This window comes from Syngnathus leptorhynchus, chromosome 2 (genome assembly GCF_054491065.1).
Source record: "Syngnathus leptorhynchus isolate UIUO chromosome 2, UIUO_Slep, whole genome shotgun sequence".
Classification (NCBI taxonomy): domain Eukaryota; kingdom Metazoa; phylum Chordata; class Actinopteri; order Syngnathiformes; family Syngnathidae; genus Syngnathus; species Syngnathus leptorhynchus.
The window spans coordinates 7,010,034-7,031,711 of NC_141196.1; the positions used below are offsets into that span (position 1 = coordinate 7,010,034).

At 41.6% G+C, this 21,678-nt stretch overlaps 1 protein-coding gene across 2 annotated transcripts; it reads right to left on the reverse strand.

Moving 5' to 3' along the window:
• Positions 1-14,671: 14,671 nt before the first annotated feature.
• zic6 (zic family member 6) lies at positions 14,672-17,904 on the reverse strand. Of its 2 annotated transcripts, XM_085905806.1 has the most exons (3): positions 16,855-17,904; positions 14,922-15,249; positions 14,672-14,891 (listed from the first exon to the last, which is right to left on the reverse strand). In XM_085905806.1, exons 1-3 carry the CDS (start codon positions 17,774-17,776, stop codon positions 14,672-14,674), a joined length of 1,470 nt encoding a protein of 489 aa, XP_085761932.1. In that variant the 5' UTR covers positions 17,777-17,904. The 2 variants fall into 2 exon arrangements, with proteins under 2 accessions (XP_085761932.1, XP_085761933.1); XM_085905807.1 differs by having other exon boundaries at positions 14,672-15,249; positions 16,855-17,776.
• Between the last annotated feature and the right edge of the window lie 3,774 nt (positions 17,905-21,678).

A 21,678-nucleotide genomic window follows, 5' to 3' on the forward strand; every position in this document is an offset into this window, starting at 1 on the left:
TCACAGAGAGCTCATTACATATCATTAGTTCAACACTCCAATAATGTCTACACCTGCTGAGCATAAGATAATGACTTGGCCCCTTGATATTTGCAGGACGATTGTCTTGCAAGCCAAGCAGCACCAGGAGGGCGGAGAGCTGCGTGAAAACGGATAAAGCTCCACAATGTGAAACACGCCGCCTTCTATTTGCTGCAACTTATGGCGGGGGAAAGCGAGATGTGTTTTGGCCCGCTTTGGTCCACGCAAGTCATTAAATAAACCGCCATTACATGCTTGTGACTAACCAACGCTTGTTATCTTCTGCTCATGGCGTCATTTTAGGACGGAGAAAAGATACAGGCATTTTTGACGCTAGCTTACTTTCCAACAATAGTCCTGCTATTCCTGTCAGCTTGTTTGTCGCTACTTAAGTCATCACAAGCACATCTGCAGCCTGTAGAGCTGTATAACATTGGGAATATTGCCTAGGGAGGAAAGATTTGGATGACTAATGTAATTGCAATTTGTTTTTTTTTACCTTCAATATCGTGATTGTAATTTAATGTGTTGGTTTTTTTTTTTGTCTATGACCTCTTTCGATATTATTTTTAACAAACACAAGCAAAAGAAAAATCTTTTGTAAGATAAACAATATCAAATGTATTAGACAGAAATGTGTTGGTCTTTTTGTGAAATATGAGTGAAGCAGGGAATTCCATCTGTTTTCATCCATTTCAGAGGGCGGCCATTTTGCCACTTGTTCACAAAAATGACCTCACAGTTGTCATTTCAGGTCACAAACAATCACAGCTCGCCGGTTTTCTAAAGCTGAGCTTTGATTGGTTTGGACCGGAAACCTGGCATCTGTGATATCATTTTTTTGTCAACAAGTGACAAAATGGCCGCCTCCTGAGATGGATAAAACGTTATTTGCTTAACTAATATTCCACAACTGCAATCTTAATCAGAATACTGTGGTCAGACTAGCGGTGGCACATCAATACTACTGTAAAAAAAAATTTGGGGTTGGTCGCCATTAACACTTGCACTCTAATTTAGGTAGTAGTCAGTAAAAAACTGAATCCAGTCTTTGAAACAAAAATAAGAATTCTTTTTCAACTTAATTAGAATGTTACTTTTGAATAAACTGCCTGCCGCTGTGTTGTGTATTACATTCAGCCAAACTATTAACCCAAATTAACAGCTTTCTAAACTACATCATTTTAATAAATAAATGCTGGCTGACAAATGGGCAATTTAAAAATTGAACAATGCTGATGTCCTCATATATTTCAAATGAAATCATTAATTTATGGCTGACAATTTGGGATATTTAAATGTTATTGCCCCCCACCACACACACACACACAGACACACACACACACTCCTCCCAGAGCGTGCCTGATTTAAATAGCAGTCATTTTTAGAATGAAGCACATGGCACAGTGACAGAATGTTGACATGCTGGCAGCCAGCAGCGCGTGTACAATGTGTGTACGTTTCTATACATTCCGCGGCGAATATGCCGCCGAGCTGTTGGAACGCTGCAAGTGCAATCGCCACAAAGTGACCTTTGTGTCTGCAACGGCGAAGATTAGAATGGTGCTGTGCCTGCCTTGTGTTTTCACTACTGGAGCCAACTGGCACAGCGCGGGGCGTCCTCTCCCCACAGCTCCCAGTCTGCCGTGATGACAATGGCGAGCCCATCTCGCACGGCATGTGAAAAACACAAAAAAAGTGCTGGCGGGCCACGAGAGTTTTCCGCGGCGAACAACACAACTGGTCTGCTGCTCCCTCTAAGGAAAATGGTTTTCTAAGAAGAAACTCTGACAGGACTTTTGACTACATGTCAGCTTTTGGCTACACACTGACTTAGAATGCAAAGAAAAAAGTGATGGTGAGGATTCTTTCAACATTTCTACCCTCTCAAGATTTTCTTCATTTCCTTCAAAGTTCAAACAACCCAAAATGGCCAACATTTAAGTTTGCCACCAGCCACTCTGCTGTGTCCTCATTTAAACCCTTGGCTTCCTTACTAGTCAGTGTGCGTGCGTGCTGCATAGTGTGTGTGTGTGTGTGTGTGTGTGTGTGTGTGTGTGTGTGTGTGTGTGTGTGTGTGTGTGTGTGTGTGTGTGTGTGTGTGTGTGTGTGTGTGTGTGTGTGTGTGTGTGTGTGTGTGTGTGCGTGCATGCGTGCATGCGTGTTTGTGTTCTATTTTTTGTATTATTTGTTTTTTGTTATTTGTATTTGTTTTGTTGTCTGTATGTTACCTTTTTCTCTGCCATTTTTGTATTGTAATTGGTTTACAATGTAAAATATTTGTGTTGAAAAAAAATATAAGATCGTCTCCATTGTGCTTTTCATTACTATGAATGTGTTTTGGGGCAGGGGGTGGGCTAAGGGGGTTCCTGCACAAGGCGCCATTCAAAACATCCACTGACAGGGCAAGATATTAGAAATGGTGTTTATTGTAAACTCCAACAAAACTAGAAGGCATTTGATCAAATAGTGTCATAATTGTCAAAGGCATAAAAGTTGAAATTTTTCTGTTTCCTACCAGATTAAATCTGTGTTGATATTTTTGGTATGAAAACATTAACATTGATATAGTGGAATATCATTAATTAGTATCATTATTATTACTAACACGCAATTAAAGGTGATTCAAACAAATTTTAGAAGTGTGTATCAAAGTGGCAGGCCTTCGCATTGATCAGTACCCAAGAAGTAGCTCTCGGTTTCAAAAAGACCAGTGACCGCTCATCTTCACTCAACAATATTATCTTGGTAAAGGCAGAAAACGTAACATTCTGATGGTGATGGCGTGTCTAATGTTGTGCAGATAACATCTCAGACTCGCCACCAACTGGCCAATCCCCCCCAGAAGAATTCTGTTTTAAAATGATCAGAATAAGGGAAATCTATTGTTCTTAGATTCCCTTTCCCCGTAGTGTGATATCATATTTAATAAATCATCAAGAATGGAGCATATAAATAATGCCGCGGCATCATTAAGTGTACATACTGTACCCTGTATACATAATTTGCAATAAATTTCAGTGTGCGAGCTTTAAAAAGAGTCATAACGAGAAGTGTGTTGCATTTCTTTAGAATAAACGTAACATACTGAACATACTACGTTTAATAATGTATTATTCATGACGGATTGTTTATGATCAGTGATTTTGCAGTGGAAGAGTTGGATATTTTGGGGTCACTGATTGTGGCAGAAACAAAGCAACCTCTCACCCCAGCAGATGACTGCTGCCTGAACCCCTCAACAGCCCCACTGAGACAATAAAATGGCCGAGTGGCTATTGAACGGAACAAGCAGGAAGAAGCCAGACGCTTTATAGCGAGCCCAGTGTGAAAATGAAGATTTAGGAACAGTAAACATTGGAATTCTCTTGGCCTCGGGGTCAAGCCGCCCAGTTACCTTTCCGGGCCCTCTTGCCCCCCCCCCGCCCCCCCAACCCTTCAGGGCGCCTGCAGGGGCGGAGCCCAAACTGCACGGCACAGTTGTGGCGCTTCAGGTTGAAACAAAAGAGCCGTCATGGTGAATCACAGGCCTCGGACAATAATTACCGACTTGATTTATGCCAGGAATGCCCTTAGTTAAAAAAGAAAATGTAAAAAAATACTGTAGTCTGCCCATTCACATAATAAATTACATCAAATTAGATTAGGATAGACAGAGAGACAGAGAGACAGAAAGAGAGAGAGAGAGAGAGAGAGAGAGAGAGAGAGAGAGAGAGAGAGAGAGAGAGAGAGAGAGAGAGAGAGAGAGAGAGAGAGAGAGAGAGAGAGAGAGAGAGAGAGAGAGAGAGAGAGAGAGAGAGAGAGAGAGAGAGAGGGAGAGAGGGAGAGAGGAGGAATGAAGGAATGAAAGAATGAATGGATTGCAGAATGAATGAATGGCAGAGAGAGAGAGAGAGAGAGAGAGAGAGAGAGAGCTAGAGAGAGAGAGAGAGAGGATTTATGTCACTACAGTACTACATGCTGAACTTTCTCAGATTAGTATAGATGTTGAAAGACAGTACAATTTGTCTTGTTAAAAGAATGAGAGTGGATAAAGCCAATTAGACAAGATTACATGTTATTTGAAAGTCCCGGCACAAGTTTTTTTTCAAATGTGAACGTATTCTCCCGTATAAACTCTCCATTTATCCAACAAGCAAGATAGGCGCCATCTTAAGCGTGATCGGTGCATTATACTACATGACAAGTTTAAAAGTCTTGATCTTTTCACTGTGTTGTAGAAGAGGATTTGCTCGGCCCTTTTCATGTTGGCAGTATTAAAAAGCTGAAAGGAGTGTGGGTAAGGGGTGGGGGGGTGGGGGGTCTCCGAGTTGGGGGGGGGGCAGCGCTGACGTCACGGGCCGGGAGTCACCCACCGTGCGTTTGGCGTCTCCAAGTAAAGACTTATCCGCAAAGGAGTCGGGACGCACAATGCGTGCGGACAGGGCGTGAAAGTACGATCATCATCAGCTCTGAATGCAAAAAAGAAAACATATCTCCCACAAAAAAGGGAGGCTCATTCCAATTCAGCTGCGTTGTTAGGACAACGAGAACCATCCCTCAGATGATTAGTTCCACTTCAAAAGAATTTACTTTCCGCAGTGGAAACGTCCCCCTTTTGTGTCCTTACACAGGGGTTTATCGGGCCCAAAGACGAATCGTATGTCTAGTCAGCCTGTTTATTATTCCTTCTGTTCACACTACAATTGTATTAAATAAATAGAGGAGCGCTAACAAAGGCCTATTAGCCCATAAACATGTCCTTGCGCACACAAAAAGAGGAGAAATCACAGTCTGTGCTCAACAATTTAGCTGGCAGTGAATGTGAAGATGAAATAAAACACACCGCTTAGGCTCAGAATGACCTGACAAGGACACCATGACGCAAGCATGTTGTGTTGGGCTCTGTTTTGTCTTACAGTCATGTGTGCCAAGAAGCGGCAAAGCGAGGGTCTTTTTTCTTTTTTATGCCTTTCACCTTAAAACGCATAAAAGCGTCCTTGTTTGTCTTCATAAGACAAAAAAAGTTGCCATAGTCTACTATCAATAATATCAGATCAGAAGAAGTTGGAGAAGATACATTATTTGGAGGAGGCGACATTTCGATGCACAACTTTAAGCGTGGATGCTTGTTCACAAAACAACATGCGAGGAAAAAGAAAACAGCGTGCAAAAGGAGGCAAAGGGAAGGGGGAGCGGAATCAAATCCGGCTGCTTAAAAGTGACACCTACTTTGCTTTTACTACATGTTTATTTCACGAGCTGAAGCACCAAAATATCTGGGGATATAAATACATACAGGTTTGGAAACTTTAACCTGCTGAGGCATGCGGTGTCAAATGCAACCACTTCTCACTTGTTTTTTTTATTTTTTATTTTTTTAAATCAGTTTGTAATGGATTTCCTGACTGTAATTTGGGGGTTTGAGTTGCACTGCATGCTACTGAAAGGTGTTAATGATTTCATCTCAAACTAATCTGGTAAATAGATTCACTTTGCCAGACCAAATAAACCAATTCATGGGAAACGCGTCTCTTCTTCAGTTTTTTTGAGTGACCATATTAATGAACAGCAATAATTTTCATATATCGCAGCTTGAGAAAATGACACATTAAGAATTTTGAAAATCTGATTTATTTAGTAACAAAAAAGCTTTTTTTTGGAGATTGTTTTGTGTGATCTCACCAAAAAGAAATCTGGTTCAGAATCACCTTCAAATTAAAGGGTAAAACTTTATTATTTCACATCTTTCATTTGGTGGACTACTCAGGGAACGCAGGAGAAAGATCCCAGCATGACTAAATGTCAGCAAGTGAACTTTGCATGATGCAAATCAGCCTCCTGTTGCCTCTTTTCCAGCGACAGGTGAAAGCAAAACTTTCTTCTTTTTGTTCTTTTTATGTGTGACACAACCGCACTAGCTGCGACACTATTTTGTCAGCATTCAAATCTGCACGAGCCTTGGAAACAATCCAATACACTCAAGTGCAAATTTTCATCCAGATGATGCTAGATGTCATCATTTGACTCAAATGTTCTTAAAGATCTTAAATTATGAGGGGAAAAAAATAAAAATTTAAAGACTGAGATTAAACAAAAATGTGACAGTACTTTTTTTAGTGACTTCTTTCATCTGGCAAATAAAATCTGAATTTTTATCACTTCCAATGAGCTAATGAGATGCATTTGCCAAACTATTCCACAAATTTCTGAACTGTTGGCACTTTGCTAAACTTTTCAGTTAGGAATTTTAAGGTGAAATTAAGCCTAATGCAAGAAGTGGAAGGTGTCCAATTTGGTGCTGATCTAAATTCGATTGGTTGGTCTTAAATTTAGTGTCATTGTAGTTTGGTAGCCATATGAATTGAGACGGTCACGCAATAAGATGTGGAAATATTAATATTGTTATGTCTGTCTTAAAGTGTTGCTTCATCTTTTGTGTTCAAACAGCCGTCCCTTAAAGTCTTAAAATATCGCAACACCATTGTCTTTTTTATTTGTATCTCTTTTCTGTGTTGTTGTTTTTTTGTGATGTTTGATGAGTTCACTGCCACCATCCAGTGCTCACACGTCAAACCAAAAAAAAAAACTGGCCAAACATATATATCTCATGTATCGGATAAACTTTTAAGTCAACTCGCTCATTTCTTAAGGCCTCGCTGTATATCTTTTAGAAAACCCTGTTTTGGGTGAACACTTGCGCCTACTACGCTACTGTATTTTCATTGTTGCCCATGATGGTGATACTTGGACCGCCAAGTATTTTTTCAGGTGGTACTCGGTGTAAAAAGTTAGCAAACCACTGCCTTAAATAAAACACCCGGGTGAAAGGAAAAGTGTTCCAGCTGCTGCTGTTTTTCAATCCGGAGCCACTCGGGCACACGGAGCTGTTAAAACGGTGCTAAAGATCAATAGGATGTTATTGTTAACGGGGGAAATGCGAGTTGAGGTGCTATCGCAGGTTGTCACGTGTGATGCTCGCGCTAAAGAGGCGCCTGTAAACAGTCAGCAGCTGCACACCGGCTGATGAAACGGCTCAGGCCTCCATGAGGTAATAAATCCCGGCCTTACTCAAATGAGATGCTATCCTACTCTGGGAATTCAGCAGCAGCAAAGGGGAGGAGGAGGAGGAAGCAAATGTGCACCTCAAATGGGACTATTAATAGAGGCTCGGCTCTCTTTACTTGGAATCTATATTATTATGCGCTTCAAAAATGAGATCAACTATATGGGTCAGTGGGATTTCTCCGAGAGTGGATGTGGGGGGGAAAAAAAGACGGACTACAAGAAACTGGGCCGATTGCTGACAACAGATCTGAAGGAACTGAGCAAGTTATATGAAAATTATTTGGGCAGAGCTTTAATTAACGCCGCCGCTTTTAACTGATTGAAAGGGAGCCCGTGTCCACGCTGACGCTGGTGAGAGGATGGCAGGCCTCATTATTTTGCCCGACTCCTTGATTGTCTAAATAGGCTTCATCGTATAAATAAAAGCACGAGTGACTGGAAATGTTCAAAGGAAAAATTTATTTGGGAACGTTGAAAAATGATCAAAGCGAGTCGTCTCTCGTAACCTCGGCGGTCCGCGAGGGCCCGATACACGGGGACTTCAATCCTTACACACTGGGTTTCATTTTTAACTCCAACAAGCAAACAGCTACTCCACCCTCAACATCTGTCCCTGTCTCTCTCTCGGGGGAGCACAACAGAAACGTATTAACCTCCTCACGGCTCAGGCTGCCCACAAATGACTGCGGTTATTAGCGGCGGGGTAAAAAAAAAAAAAAAAGCAGCAGTTGTTCAGAAGATATGATCAAATGCAATATAATTACACAACATTAGATACACCTCCATAATCTAATGGAATCTCATACCGGAGCATATCCAAAATTGAGCCATTAAAAAGATAATTCATTCCAATTATTTATACGAAATATTATCATGGCCCTCGGTCTAACTTTAAGCTCATGTCTTAATGTACACACCTCATAAAACGTAATTTGCTGCATCTGCAGTCTTGTAAATTCTACTTGGCATTATTCATGGCACTTGCAGTACAGTAGATTAGGTTCAGTGCATGATATAAATCTGGGAAGATATTGTGAATAATGTGTATAATCAACTCAAAAATAGACACGACTACAAAATCTAACCTCTCACCATTAAACCCACAAAGACAGATAAGATAGAAGTTATCAACCCTTTTTGACAGTTACAAAATGTTACCATAATTCAATCATGGGGGATCTGCTCAAGCAATGAGTGATCACCAATTGTAGTATGATTCGCCAATCAGAACCTTTGGTGGTAGCAAGTATTAAGTATTTTTAAGTCACAAGCTAACAAGCCCGTGTCTAGCTGGTTCGGTCCCATGCAGTGAAAAAGCATGATTGGACTTTACATTTAAGATCGACCCGCACCCTTTTAACACACCTCAGACCACAGGATAGTTGGATGAAGCAATCTTACAAAACACTATATTATTTGTCATCCTTGGTCAGGTAAGGACAAAAAGCAGATTATGTATGAAGTAGGTCTAAGGCACATTGCGTATGTGCAAGTCATAAATAAGTCTTGAGTTTTAAGCAAGTCCCCAGCTACTATTCAAACCCCCTCCAAATTCCAAGCTAGTTGAGTCCTTACTTGGGTTAAGCAAGTCATAAGTCATTAAACTGGACTGAAAATACAGCTCAGCATTGAAGTATAAGCGATGAATTGACTCATTCGAACCTAGGTGCAGCAAAAAATCCATCACCTGATTACTCTCTCACACTCCCTCCCCCCTTGCGTTCCCTTGCGCTAAAACTATTTGCATCAATAGTTCTTTAACTTGAGACGAATCCTAAAGACACAGCAGTCTGCCCGGGCTTATACCATCAATGACAATAGGTTAGCGTGAATTTCTCCCCCATTAAAGTCCCTTTGTGGCAGCGCCATGCTCTTTAGGGACAACACCACATTTGTCCTCTTCATTAATGTCACTTCCCTAAAGCAACACATCATCACAGTGTAAAGCTTGGTCAAACTGTAATTGAAAAGGCCCAAGGGGAATTCCTAAGGTTTTGTACCATGGGAAGAGTAAGGGTCGGGGGGGGGGGGGGGGATACCCCGCCCCCCACCCTCACCCTTGCCACTCTACATCTATCAATGTTGAGTTGGACCCTTGGGGGTCTCTGGGAAATAACACACAGAGAATCATGTCAGGTAGACCCAAATCCGGTGTTGCGGCGAATCTGATGCGAACACGCTCGGCGAATGGAGCGACTTCAAGAGGGGCCGCGATCAGAAACAGAATCCTTCCTTCAGATGTGGACTTCACAGGCTTGATTACACAGCCGCCTCGCCATGCATACTGCAACAGATAAAATTAAACACTCGCGATTACACACCGCTTTGAAAGCTCCTGGATCATGATCAGTACCTTCCTTTTTCTTCCCCCTCTTTTTTTTTTCCAAGTCAAACCTCAAACAGGAGACATTTGATAAAGTGTGCAAAAAAAAAGGATCTAAACCATCGCTTAATGAAACGTGATAGTTTTGAGAACGCAAAGACAACAGGACCTCTTTGCAATGTACTTTTTTTTTTTTTTGTCAAATCTGAGACATCGACGTGCTCCTTAGGTGTGACGATCAAAGCGCATCCTCGAACAAATGCTTACAAAAAAAGGATTCAGTAAAATGTGAGTAATTAAGCAGCGGCATTAAATTGTCTCAGAAGTGTTTAGCGGAAACCTTGAGGATAAAAAAGTGAGTTCTTACTCGAGAGGACACCTCAAGAAGGGGGGGGGGGGGTGAGGGGCCTTGGGTTGTGGTCATTCACTCACTATGTTTTCCAACAAGATTATTCGCCAAAAAATACTAGCAAGCAGCATCAAGGTCCTTCCAGGTGACTTGTTTATTCAAGACTCAACTTCATCGTGGAGTCGCTGAGCTGGAGCTCATAAGAGAGCAGATTTCTCGGAAAGTGTGCCTCATCACCTACTGCCAAGAAGTGGGTGAAGTCGGGCAAAGAAGGAATGATGATGAAGGAGGGGAAGAAAGGGAAAGAAAAAGGGAGTCTTTTCATGAACCGGCCACAGGGGTAAACTGCAATGCTTCAAAAAGACAAACATGCATTAGATATGAGGGGTGGGGCCTTTGCCTGGGAGTCCACTGCTCATTGGATGCTGGGTTTTTGGGAAGAAGACGCTAGTTGAAGGGGCTTGGAGTACACCTCCGTACAGAGACGTGCTGGGATTTTCGTCATTTTCACGGCGAAAATTGATGGCCGTGTAAACTTCATCCCCGCTGGTTGGCTTTCTTTCCTCACTGTCAAAGGGAACCTAAATATGTCACAACAAACTGTGTGAGCTATCTTTCTTCTCTTAGTGGTCTCAACAATTTGAATAAGAACATTTGCTGGTGAGTGACACAGCAGCATGGAGCAAACTTGACATGAGATCAACAACTAGCCAAACCGTTTAGAATCGTTTGCTACAGGAAACTCTGATGGAGGGCGATGACTTCGTACGTATGCGTGAAAGGATAACTGTTAGCTTGTTCGGCAACAACATTGTGGTTGGAAACTTTAATATATGTGGCTAGTGAAGGCCTTGCTGGCTCCAACCGTCCCCGCTACTCCATTAGATAATGCAATTCTACCGTTCCTAATATAGCGGCCACATATCGCCACTGTGTGACAGACATGAAGCAGATTACCTTTGAAAAAGAACAGCCGGTGAAAGCTCTGCGCACGTCGTCCTTTTATTCCATTTATTAGGGATTATTAACAGCTTTATAATTATTTTACAGCAGAATCTTGATGATACATTGTGCGTGGCGGCTCTCAAAACCTGTGACTAAAATGCATTCAAAAAAATGTACAGGAAGCTTCATGCGATGAATGGAAACGGATTAGATCCAAGACAAAAAAAGGGAAAAAGGAGGGCGAGCACAAGGGGGGGAGTAAAAGACGAAGCAGGTTGGAAGCGCACCAATGGCTTGACCTGAGGATGTTAGGGGGCGGGGGTCATGGGGGGTCTGCATATATGCAATCAAAAAGACAGTCAGCTTGGCCATTACCACCACTTAAAGTCAACGCTAAGGATAGTGCCTTCCCAAGCCGGCGCCAAGCGAGCCCAGCAAAACCCCGGAGACCCCGCCCACTGTGCCTAGCGTACGTTACGCAAAACGTCATGCGCCGTTATGATGATGCAGAAAATCCAAAGACCAAATGGGTCCACCAGCCCTCCCCCCCTGACGCACAGCTGGGGCTCAAAGACGGCGCGGGTAGGAAGAAGCGAAGCCTGAATCGAAAATGGCTTTATTTACATTAGCTTGACGTAAAGCCCAAAATGGCTGACTGTTGCTAGGCAGAGCGCGCCCGTGTAAAGATGGCGGGCCCGAACCCAAGGGGCAAACCCGCAGAGCGTAGATCACGCCTGCTGGGAAGAAGGGCGTGGTCCGCTTTGCTGACTTTGGGAAACCCACGCGGCCGGCTTGTGTAAACGTAATGTTTCATACAGTCATGGAGCTTTAAAAGCGCGAGAATGACGACGGAATATCCTAAAGGTAGGTTTTATTCTCGAATATTTTGACAAACAGTCAATATATGGAGAAGCCCTCTCAGCAAACAAGCACAGTAATAAACATATTGCTAGCCATAATAGCATAATTACCTGAGTTTTAACTTGTATATTTATCTTTTTTTTTTTTTTTTTTTAAACAACACGGATGTGCTTGCCAAAACGGTGTTTTCCCTTCATGTGTGTGCAGATTGCAAAGGTTGAATGGAGCCAACTGGGCAGCTTGTCTGTTGAATTTGTCATCTTTTTCTTTGTTTCCAAGGTATACGTGCTCACAATATATTTCTGGTAATATCACTTCATTAAAATAGAGCATTCATACTTTTTTTGCGAAGGCATCATTTTGGGACGAACAAAAATAACTTCTACTGTATCTCGTTATGAAAGAGCAGGAGGACCCAATAAAGCAACCAAACACATTTTTCATATGTGTCAATTTTCAGACAAGACTAATCAACTTTCAATATACATTCTAAGCTACATAAAAGCGCTCCTAAAAAGGTCCCTGTGGATGTTGTTACCAAAGCATCACGCAGCTCAGTACTCAGCCAATCAGATTGCAGAAACAATCCCATCACACCTTTTAGAAAGAAACATATTGGTTGAACCATATAAGTTTACTGCGGTGTAGTCAGAAAGTTTAATGAAGATTCCTGAATGAAAATTGGAAAACTAATTCATCCAAACTCAACTCTGAAGACCCAAGATACTTTTCCACTTGTCACTCAACAGAATGCTTGAATAATTTCAAGCCAATGTCTGCAAATGCTTCAAAGATATGATAAAATTTGGTCACTTTTGACCTGGCATCTTTTTGATGCGGGGCCGTATAATGACACGGACGTCATCGATGTGTTTCATGGCGTAAAAAAAAAAAAAAAATTGCTGACATACGGGCAGGTACAAAGTTTGGCTGCTGGCAATTGACCTCTTTCATCAAATGTGTGGCATGTGCGACCAACACAAACACAGACGCAGACACACTGACACACACCTGGAAATGTCACATCAGCTCAATGAACATGCTCTTTCTTTTAATATATAGAATTTAACCCATGATGCTACAGTTTTGAAATAATAGGTCAAAGATGTGGTATTTATCATACTTACTTACTGATATGATTTTTTTTTATTCAGTCTAACATTTTCCATTAATGACTTTTGACTCGGCATTTGTTTCAAGTTCTATAGCTATTTTTAGTAATAATAATTGATTAATCATTTCAACCGTCTTGGTTATTGTATGACTAATTTTTACTCCATGTATTTAGTAGTGCTTGTGCTGTATAAATAGAAATAAAATTGAGTTGAGAATATTCTGTATCATCTTGTCAGATTTCTACACTTTGGAAGTGACAATAAGCATTCTATGACTTTTAAGTGAAGCAGAAGTTGAAATATTTGTTATTTTAGATTTAAAAAGAGCAATCGAGACAGTGAAGAGCTCAAAGGTTGTTTGTGTGTGGGAGGTTACCAAGTGATCAACTGCAACCAAAATCTGTCAGCTACACAAGACAAAGAAATTCTAAAAAGTGTGTACATTGAACATGAATGGATGGATGAGTATGCATGTATCCATTTATTAAAAAAAATCAATCAATCAATAATTAATTGCCACGTGCCTGATGGTGGTGATGATGTCACTACAACATGGTCTCTAAATAAAGGCAAATCTTGACACCCACGTCGCGGCAAACCAACTACAGAGACCGATGCAAGAAATTTGTCATATTTTTTTTTCCCCACACTCAATTGTGAGCATCCCACGAGAAATAAATATCGAAATAAATGAAAGAAGATGACCACAACTGCATATCTGATCAAACAGAATATATAGACACTTTAATAAAATCTAGAATACATAGTTAATTATACAACAGGCTTATTTATGTACAGTAGAGTACAGTAACCATGAATTCCTATTAAGACAGCTTTTTATGGGATAATGCTCAAGCGGATGCTCACGTTGCACACAAATGTGGAAATGTACATTTAACACATATGAAAGTGAAAGCACGTGTGCGGAATGCACAATATAGTGAACTACTGAGCCTCACGCTATTACAGTGTTTTAGGCCTATACGGCAAATAGAAGCTGTTATATACATTAAAAAAAAAAAGATCTTTCAGATATAGCGATAATTAATGTTTCCGACATCTGGTTTATACATTCAAAGATCCCCGCACTGTAAGGGTTTACATTCAAGGATATAAAGGCAGAAGAAGGTTTCATGATTTCAAAAAAACAAACAAACAAACAAAAAACACAAAAGCCCACAAATAAACACGTACATGATGTAAAAAAAAAAAAAAAATATATATATATATATATATATATATATATATATATATATATATATATATATATATATATATCGTCATCCACTGTGGGAGTGGGCGTGTCAAAGCAAACAACAAAGGTGGGGGGGTGGGGGCCTTATTAGAACACGGTTCACAACTTCTCACTAAATATGTAACACGACAAGCACAAAAAGGTACACGTAGTGCTCGAGCTGTGAAACACTCACCGGACACTTCATTAGGTACACCTGCACAGGCTTGACAGCTCAAGTACAAGAAGCGTTTCAATAATACTAAATAAGAAGAAAAACACATTCATTTGATGTGTACGTGTAGGTGCTTCAGCGTTTCTATTTTGCATTGCTGGTTCTATACAGCACGGCCGGGCTTCATTATGGCTTCGATATAGGACCCATGATTGTAAATGATAAAGCACCAGATAAAATCACAAAGAATTGAGGAGGTGAGAAGAAAATGTTGCTCCCTGAAGCCAAACAACCACATTTGGGTAGTGTGTAAAACCTTTTTTTTTTTTTTAAGTGAGTAGTAATGAGATGGATTTTTTAATCTTCATGTGAGAGAGTTGAACTCAACAAAATACTGAAAAAGCAAGATTTGCACAAAATGTGAAGGGGCCACATCTGGCCCACGGACCTTGAATTTCACAACTGTGGTCTGAATGATTGTGACCATTTTTCATATTTATTTTATATATATATATATAAGTGAAAGCTCATCAACTAACTTATTAAATACCATTTTGCAGGTGTCCCTAATGAAATGTCCACTGATAGTCAGACATACTGGTTAGGAGTCCACGCCACTGTGACATGTGTACCACCCGTTGACAAAACCTTTCTGGAAATGTTGGGCCGGTGGGAAAGTCCTGCAGGAAGGGCTCTGATGCTGGAAAGCGTGGGCGGCCTGGTACTGGGCGGACTGGGCTCTGGGGCCACCGAGACTACTGGTAGTGCTTGTATTATAGGAGCCTCTCTGGAGCAACAAGGCATCCAGCAGGGGCTGCGACCTGTTGTCGAATCCGAGGGGGAGACGTGACCTTGAGTCATCCGGACTCCCTGGGGACAAGGAGGTCACGTCGTGGATGGGGCTGAGCAACGGGGACTCGGACTCGCCGGGATGCGAGTTGGCGGAAGCGGCCGAAGCAGAAGCGGCGGAGGTGGTGGTGCCGCTTTGGGCCTCCTTACTGCAGTGCAGCTTCATGTGCTTGCGCAGAGAGCTCGGGTGCGTGTAACACTTGTCGCAGCCCCTCACTTTGCACATGTACGGCTTGTCGCTGGAGTGAACGTGCGAGTGCTTCTTGCGGTCACTGCTGTTGGCGAACCTTCGATTGCAGCCGTCGAATTCGCATTTGAAAGGCTTTTCACCTAGACGTGCACATGGAGAGAAAGGGGGGAGGGGGGCGAGGTTAGGCCGGGGGGGGGGCGAGGTAGGTAATCATGATTGGACTTCCTTCCTCGTGTTAAATAGGGCAGAAATATTTTGAGCTCTTAGCTGTTGTTGAATCAATGTCTAAGATATCTACACTCTTTCCAAAGACAGCTATGTTGGGAACGTGCAGGTGTACCTAACAATTTGGCTGATTTGTGCAGCTTATCGTCATGCTACCTTTCACTTAGTGTATTTTCTTTTTTTCTTATTTGTATTTTATATTTCAGCCTTGTCACATCCAAGCATCCCCCACAAGATGCTCACAACAAGTGATGGAGTGACTTTCACTTAAATGTAGGTCAAGTTGCATTGGTGCGTTTGCCTTGCAGTTGCCAGCGAGAATTATTGCAATGTGGGTTTTTTTTAATTTTATTATTATTATTATTATTTTTGTTCTTCCTTCCTTCCTTGCTTGTAGCCATTACCCTGCTCACATGGGCCAGATAATCATAAATACATGTTCGGTTTCATAGAGTCTTGTAAGTGAATGACTTTTATTGTAATCATAAAAAAATGAGACAGTGAATGCAGTTTCCGGATATAAGCATCACAGCATGGGGCAAGTCGTTAATTCCTGCTTTCATTAGGCTCACCATTTACACTGGACGTATGATGGCATATTTGTTTTACCAACTTACTTCTTTTATTATCATCATTATTATCATGATTATTATTATTATGATTATTATTATTATTTTATTATAATTATCATTATGATTATATTATTATTGTTATTGTTATTATTATTATGATGAGATGATTATTGTTATGATTATAGTATTATTATTATCGGTGATGTTTTTGTTGTGTTGCCTATATCCACTGCAGTGTGTGATTTCACACCCACGTTGACTTAACTTTTATTAAAAACAAACGTTTAAAAAAATAATAACATTCTTGAAAATTAGGGGAGTAAAAGTGTCTCCACTATGTAATTAGTTGTAAACAAGAAAAATATAATCGACAATCGGGTGTAAACATATGAATTAATTTCAATTCCTTTTCCATATAGGCCTCTGTTTCGTCCACACTACCAAGATGTCTCCCACACTGATGTGCACGGGAGGGTGGGGATGGTCCCTGGGAGGCACACGCATCACGCGCGTAACGGCCACGTCACGAGCTCTCCGGTGTCCCGGGATTTATTTAATAATTTCACTTGAGTAAAGTGGGAGCGGCCCCCGTGCAGTGCAGCCTACATATACAGCGGTGGCTTCCCCACTGCTTCACTCGTTCTTGTATCTCCCCTAAAAGGTGCAAGAATTATAATAGCCTACATATACCACTTGAGTAATAATAATAATAATAATAATAACAGTGATAATAATCACAATAAAAACGATAATCGATCATAAACATTTGAGTCACCACGCTGTCCACGCTATAAACATTTATGCTGCACAAGGGGCCATAAAAAGTGCAACTATAATTGCTGTTGCCATCTACTGACTTTACAGCTTCATAAAAGAATAAATGAGCAGTTTGCAACCTATGGAGAGCCATACACCAAAGTTTGTTTTCAACATTGTGTTCCAACCAACCTGTGTGCGTCCTCTTGTGGATTTTCAGGTTTTCCGATCTGGCGAAGACTTTCTCGCAGCCGTGAAAGGGACACGGGAAGGGTTTCTCCCCTGTGTGGACTCTGACGTGGTTGACCAGCTTGTATTTGGCTTTGAAGGGCTTCCTATCGCGGGCGCACCTCTCCCACCAGCACACGTACTCGGCCTGCTCAGCTCCACCGATGTGCTCCATGGTCACATGGCTGACCAGCTCGTACATGGTCCCGAAGGCTCTGGAGCACGGCGCCGCCTTGCCACCGGGCCCGTCGGACGAGCTCCACTTGCACACCAGCTCGCTCTTGACTTTAGCGCACCTGCGGAGCGTGTCGCCTCCTCCAGCTCGGTGCACGAAGGGCTTGTAAAGTCCCAGGAGCTGAGTGACAAGCTGCTGACCGCACCCCTTGGGACTTACGGCGCCCCCGTACGGGTGGCTCCTGGTGAGGAGGTCCCCAGGTAGACCCACCATCATCTGACCGGGCTCACCGCCGGAGGCCTGCTCCTGGTAGCTGGTGAAGAAGGCGCCTGTTCTGGCGTGCCTGCAGCCAGCGAAGTCGCGGTAGCGCGCCTGCATGCCGCCATGCTGGTTCCCCCGGGACGATGCCAGCTGGTCGGTGCCCGGTGGCATGCCGCCTCCGATCACAAAGCCCCTGGGGCCGCTGTGCTCTATGTAGCCCGGGTCAGCAAAGTGGGGGAGCGAGTGGTCAACGTATGCACTGGACCTCGTCTCGGGGTAGTCTCGCAAAGAGTGCGAGGGGCAGAGTTTTAAGGAAGTGCCAGTGGGGAGTCCCGTGCGCTCCCCTGCCAAAGGCAGCACCACGCTGGGTTCGCCGCTCCGCTCCCCCGGGTTGAGAGGGCAGCCAGTGAACCGCGCCAGGCTTGTCATGTTTGGGTGGAGAGTTTGCATGCGGCGAATTTGGGAGATATTCTTTAAAAAAACAAAACAAAAAAAACAAAGCGCGCACACACACGCACGCAACGCGGGACAGGACGTTTCAAAATGTCTGCTCCCGGATTGCTATTTATCATCTGCATGTGAAATTGTTGGCCGTGAACTTCGCTGCAGCTGAAAGACGCACCAGAGTGCTCAAAGTTGCCGCGAGTCCCATCCCGCCTCACTTTTCTTTTGCCCTCTTGATTTGTGGCAATAACCGTGGTAGTAAAAGTGCCCCCGCAAACAGGCCACGGTGCAAAATATAAAAGCACAGCAGGCACAGCGGCTTCTTTAAATGGAAGCTTTGCGATTGGCTGGAATGTGCCGTGATTGACAGCCACTGGGGTCTGTTTTAAGGGGGGGGGTGCACAACGCGGGCGCTCGCTGCACGACACCCTTTTCAAATCGAGCAGAGAAAATGCTTTGAAAAGTGCCAGCAATACTCCCAAATATTGCTCGGGGCGCTTTTCTTGGCCCACCAAGACAAACCGGCAGTGCACAAGAAGAAAAACGTTCATCACCTACAAAGTCCGATGATTGAATATGACTGCAGCAAAATACAAGACAATTGCAGTGCCAGGTCCGAGTTTTTTTTTAATTCCTCTGGAAATATTAACACACCCAAATAAAGAAAAAAAAAAAGAAGGAAGGGGGCGGGGGAAAGTCACCGTGTGTCCAGAATGATTACTGTCCAATTCCGATTGGAATTCCAGATTTTCAAAACATGGAAAGTTGTGTAAATATCAGCGAGTTGAATGGTTTCCGCACTCACGTTTGTTTTTACAGAACTGCAAAAACTATGTCAAATATGCAAAAATATTTCTCTTTAATGCAACATGTTTGAGCTCTTTGGTGCGCAATTATTAAACTAAATAATCATGAAAGGCGCGACTAGGTTCAGCAGCTCCGTCATGTAAAAATGCAAATGAGCACACGTGACAAATTAAGTTTCTATTACAATTGCACAAAAATTATATTTATATGCAGAGATTTTTTTTAGATATTCATTTGAACTACAAAAAATGACTTCCACAATTCCATAGCAGGTGGAGTTGACATGTTTATGGTAAATGCTAATCCTTTATGTGACATCACCTGCAGAGGTTCCTCGAAAGTGACAAAGCAAAAGTCACAAGCAGGTTACAAAATGGGACAGAAGTGATTGGAATGGACCACTAATGTTAGTCAACCTTTGACCTCATGTTTTTCCGAAAATGAGTCGAGGTTGAAGGTCATTAAAGGGCAATAAAGGTAAAAATTTCAATTGAACTTTCATTGTGTTTAAAGAGGCTGGATAGAACATAAATAACAAAACACTGTTCACCTTTTAGCCATGAATCCTGTAAAAAATAAATAAATAAATAAAAATTAAATGTATTTCTCAGGATGTTTAATAGCTTGAATAGCCTTATTGACAATACTACAACAAACAATTTTGTTTTAACAGCCAGAAAAGTTAATATTAAAACAAAACAAATATAATCCTGTAGACTTTACAGTTTCATTTTGTTTTATTATTCTTTAAAGACAAATTGTCTGAGTTTCATTTTTTTGGTATTTTGAACAATGCTAGTTTCTCCATAATTGCGTGACGGGCCACATCTACGTATATTGTGATTTGTACGCTGTAAATATGATTCTCACCTATTGTATGTTTAACGGTGTCACATCCTGAGTGAGAAAAAAAAATCAGTTTTGGAGCACTAACGCCAATTAGCAGATGACTAAGACACACGCACCGGTGTTTTCTTATTACGTCATGAAAACACACAATGTCTTTTTGCAATATATAAATGTCATCTAATTCATGGTTGGGGTCATTTTATATATATATATATATATATATATATATATATATATATATATATATATATATATATATATATATATATAGATAGATAGATAGATAGATAGATAGATAGATAGATAGATAGATAGATAGATAGATAGAGAGAGAGAGAGAGAGAGAGAGAGAGAGAGAGAGAGAGAGAGAGAGAGAGAGAGAGAGACAGAGACAGAGACAGAGACAGAGAGGGAGAGAGAGAGAGAGAGAGAGAGAGGGAGAGAGAGAGAGAGAGAGAGAGAGAGAGAGAGAGAGAGTCCAGTGAGGACCACATTAAATTTCTGAAAAAGACAATCAATCGAACAAATTAACAAAAGATTGAATTTTATGGGCAATTGTGGTCTAAATGGTTCCAGGCTTTTTAAACACCTCCTCAGGTTTTATTTGTGTTTCAAATTGCATGACGGCCAGGTCAAATATTCTCATGGGCCATATGTGGCCCATGGGTTGCAGGTTCTCACCCCTTCTCTAATGGACCAAAGTATGATATGCATCCATTTTCTATACAAGAAATCATTTTTAGCCAATTTGACCTCAACCTACACGTGCTTGTGTCTGACATGTTATTATTGTGCCTTCATGCATGTAAGTATTCCTGTGTGTGTGGGGGGGGGGGGGGTGTAATGTTAACTAACCCCTTGCAAAGAGATGCCTCAAGTAAGGAGCTAAATGTCTCATTCCACCCCATTAGCGATTCGTGAACTTTTTTTTTTTTTTACAAGTACTGGCGAAAAAATATTTACTTTAGCTCTCCAAGCAATATAGTCATAAAAATACACTGAAGTAGCGTAGTCGGCCTACATGCTCATGAAAAATGAGACTGAGATTTTATTGCTAAAAAGTATATTTAATACTCTTGCAACCTTATGCACAGTATGAACATGAACACTGCACTTGAATATTGTTAGTCTAATACCTTAATTACCTACGTCATTTTCTTTTTAAATCTTTAAGTGTTTACTAGAAATTATATTTATGCTATATGTCTGTGTATAGATTCGCAGTTATCTAGCTCATGATAATCCACAAAGGTTGAATCAGGACACGTGGGCTATTCGGGTTGCAATTCACGATTATCATATGTACATTATTAGTTTGAGGAATCGAATTATATAGACTTTTTTTTTATTTCCTTCCCTTAAAGGTAAATCCATTATTTTTGTGTTTATTCAAAACTAGACATTTGTAAACACCCGCTTTTAATTTAGAAAATAATAATCATCATTTTGACAATATTCTGACCGATGTTTCAAATTAGACCAGTACCTAGAATATCACTTTATGTTTGGGCAATTTTTCAATAAATTTGAAATCATTTCCTGTTTGTTCAATTATGGAGGACTGCAAAAGTCAGCCGATATTATCAATTCTGTGAATTTGGAGAACAGGTGAACAAGAGTTCTGCATGATTAATCAAATCCCAAAAACATCATTGCCGGTAAAATAAAGGTTTGAAAACAAACACTTCTTAAAGCTCGACTGCAAATGTATGGAAGATGAAAGTTGAACTGCACTTGGCGTTTAGTGGAAGCCCGCGTGCCACGCTTTGCGCTTCCCTACACTTCATTGAATGTAAACACCGTAAAGCAGTCAGTCAAGGAGACCCCATGGGGTGTATGACAACAGCTGTGCGCACATGATAGCATGACTCCTGTACAAGTGTGCTAGCATGTATGCAGTGCACAGGCAGTGACAAAGCACATCATGATGCATGCATGGCATACTCCGGTAAAAAAAAAAAAAAGTCCTCATGACAACCCAGTGCAAGTGTCTCTGCACAGCAAACCTGACTCATCAGTCTGCCCTTACATAAAATTAGCTAAAGATGTAAACAGGCTTCATGTATTCTAGGTGACAACCCATGCTATAAAAAAATGGTGAATTTGGCCAAAGCACTACGAGCCCGGGGGGGGAGTGGGAGGGGGGGATAAGACAGGATGCAAATGTTGCATGTTAATTACTGTACGGGGAATTCAAGTGAGCCGAAATGGCATCATCATTTTGTTGGGATATTGTCGGAAATCCGGCATGC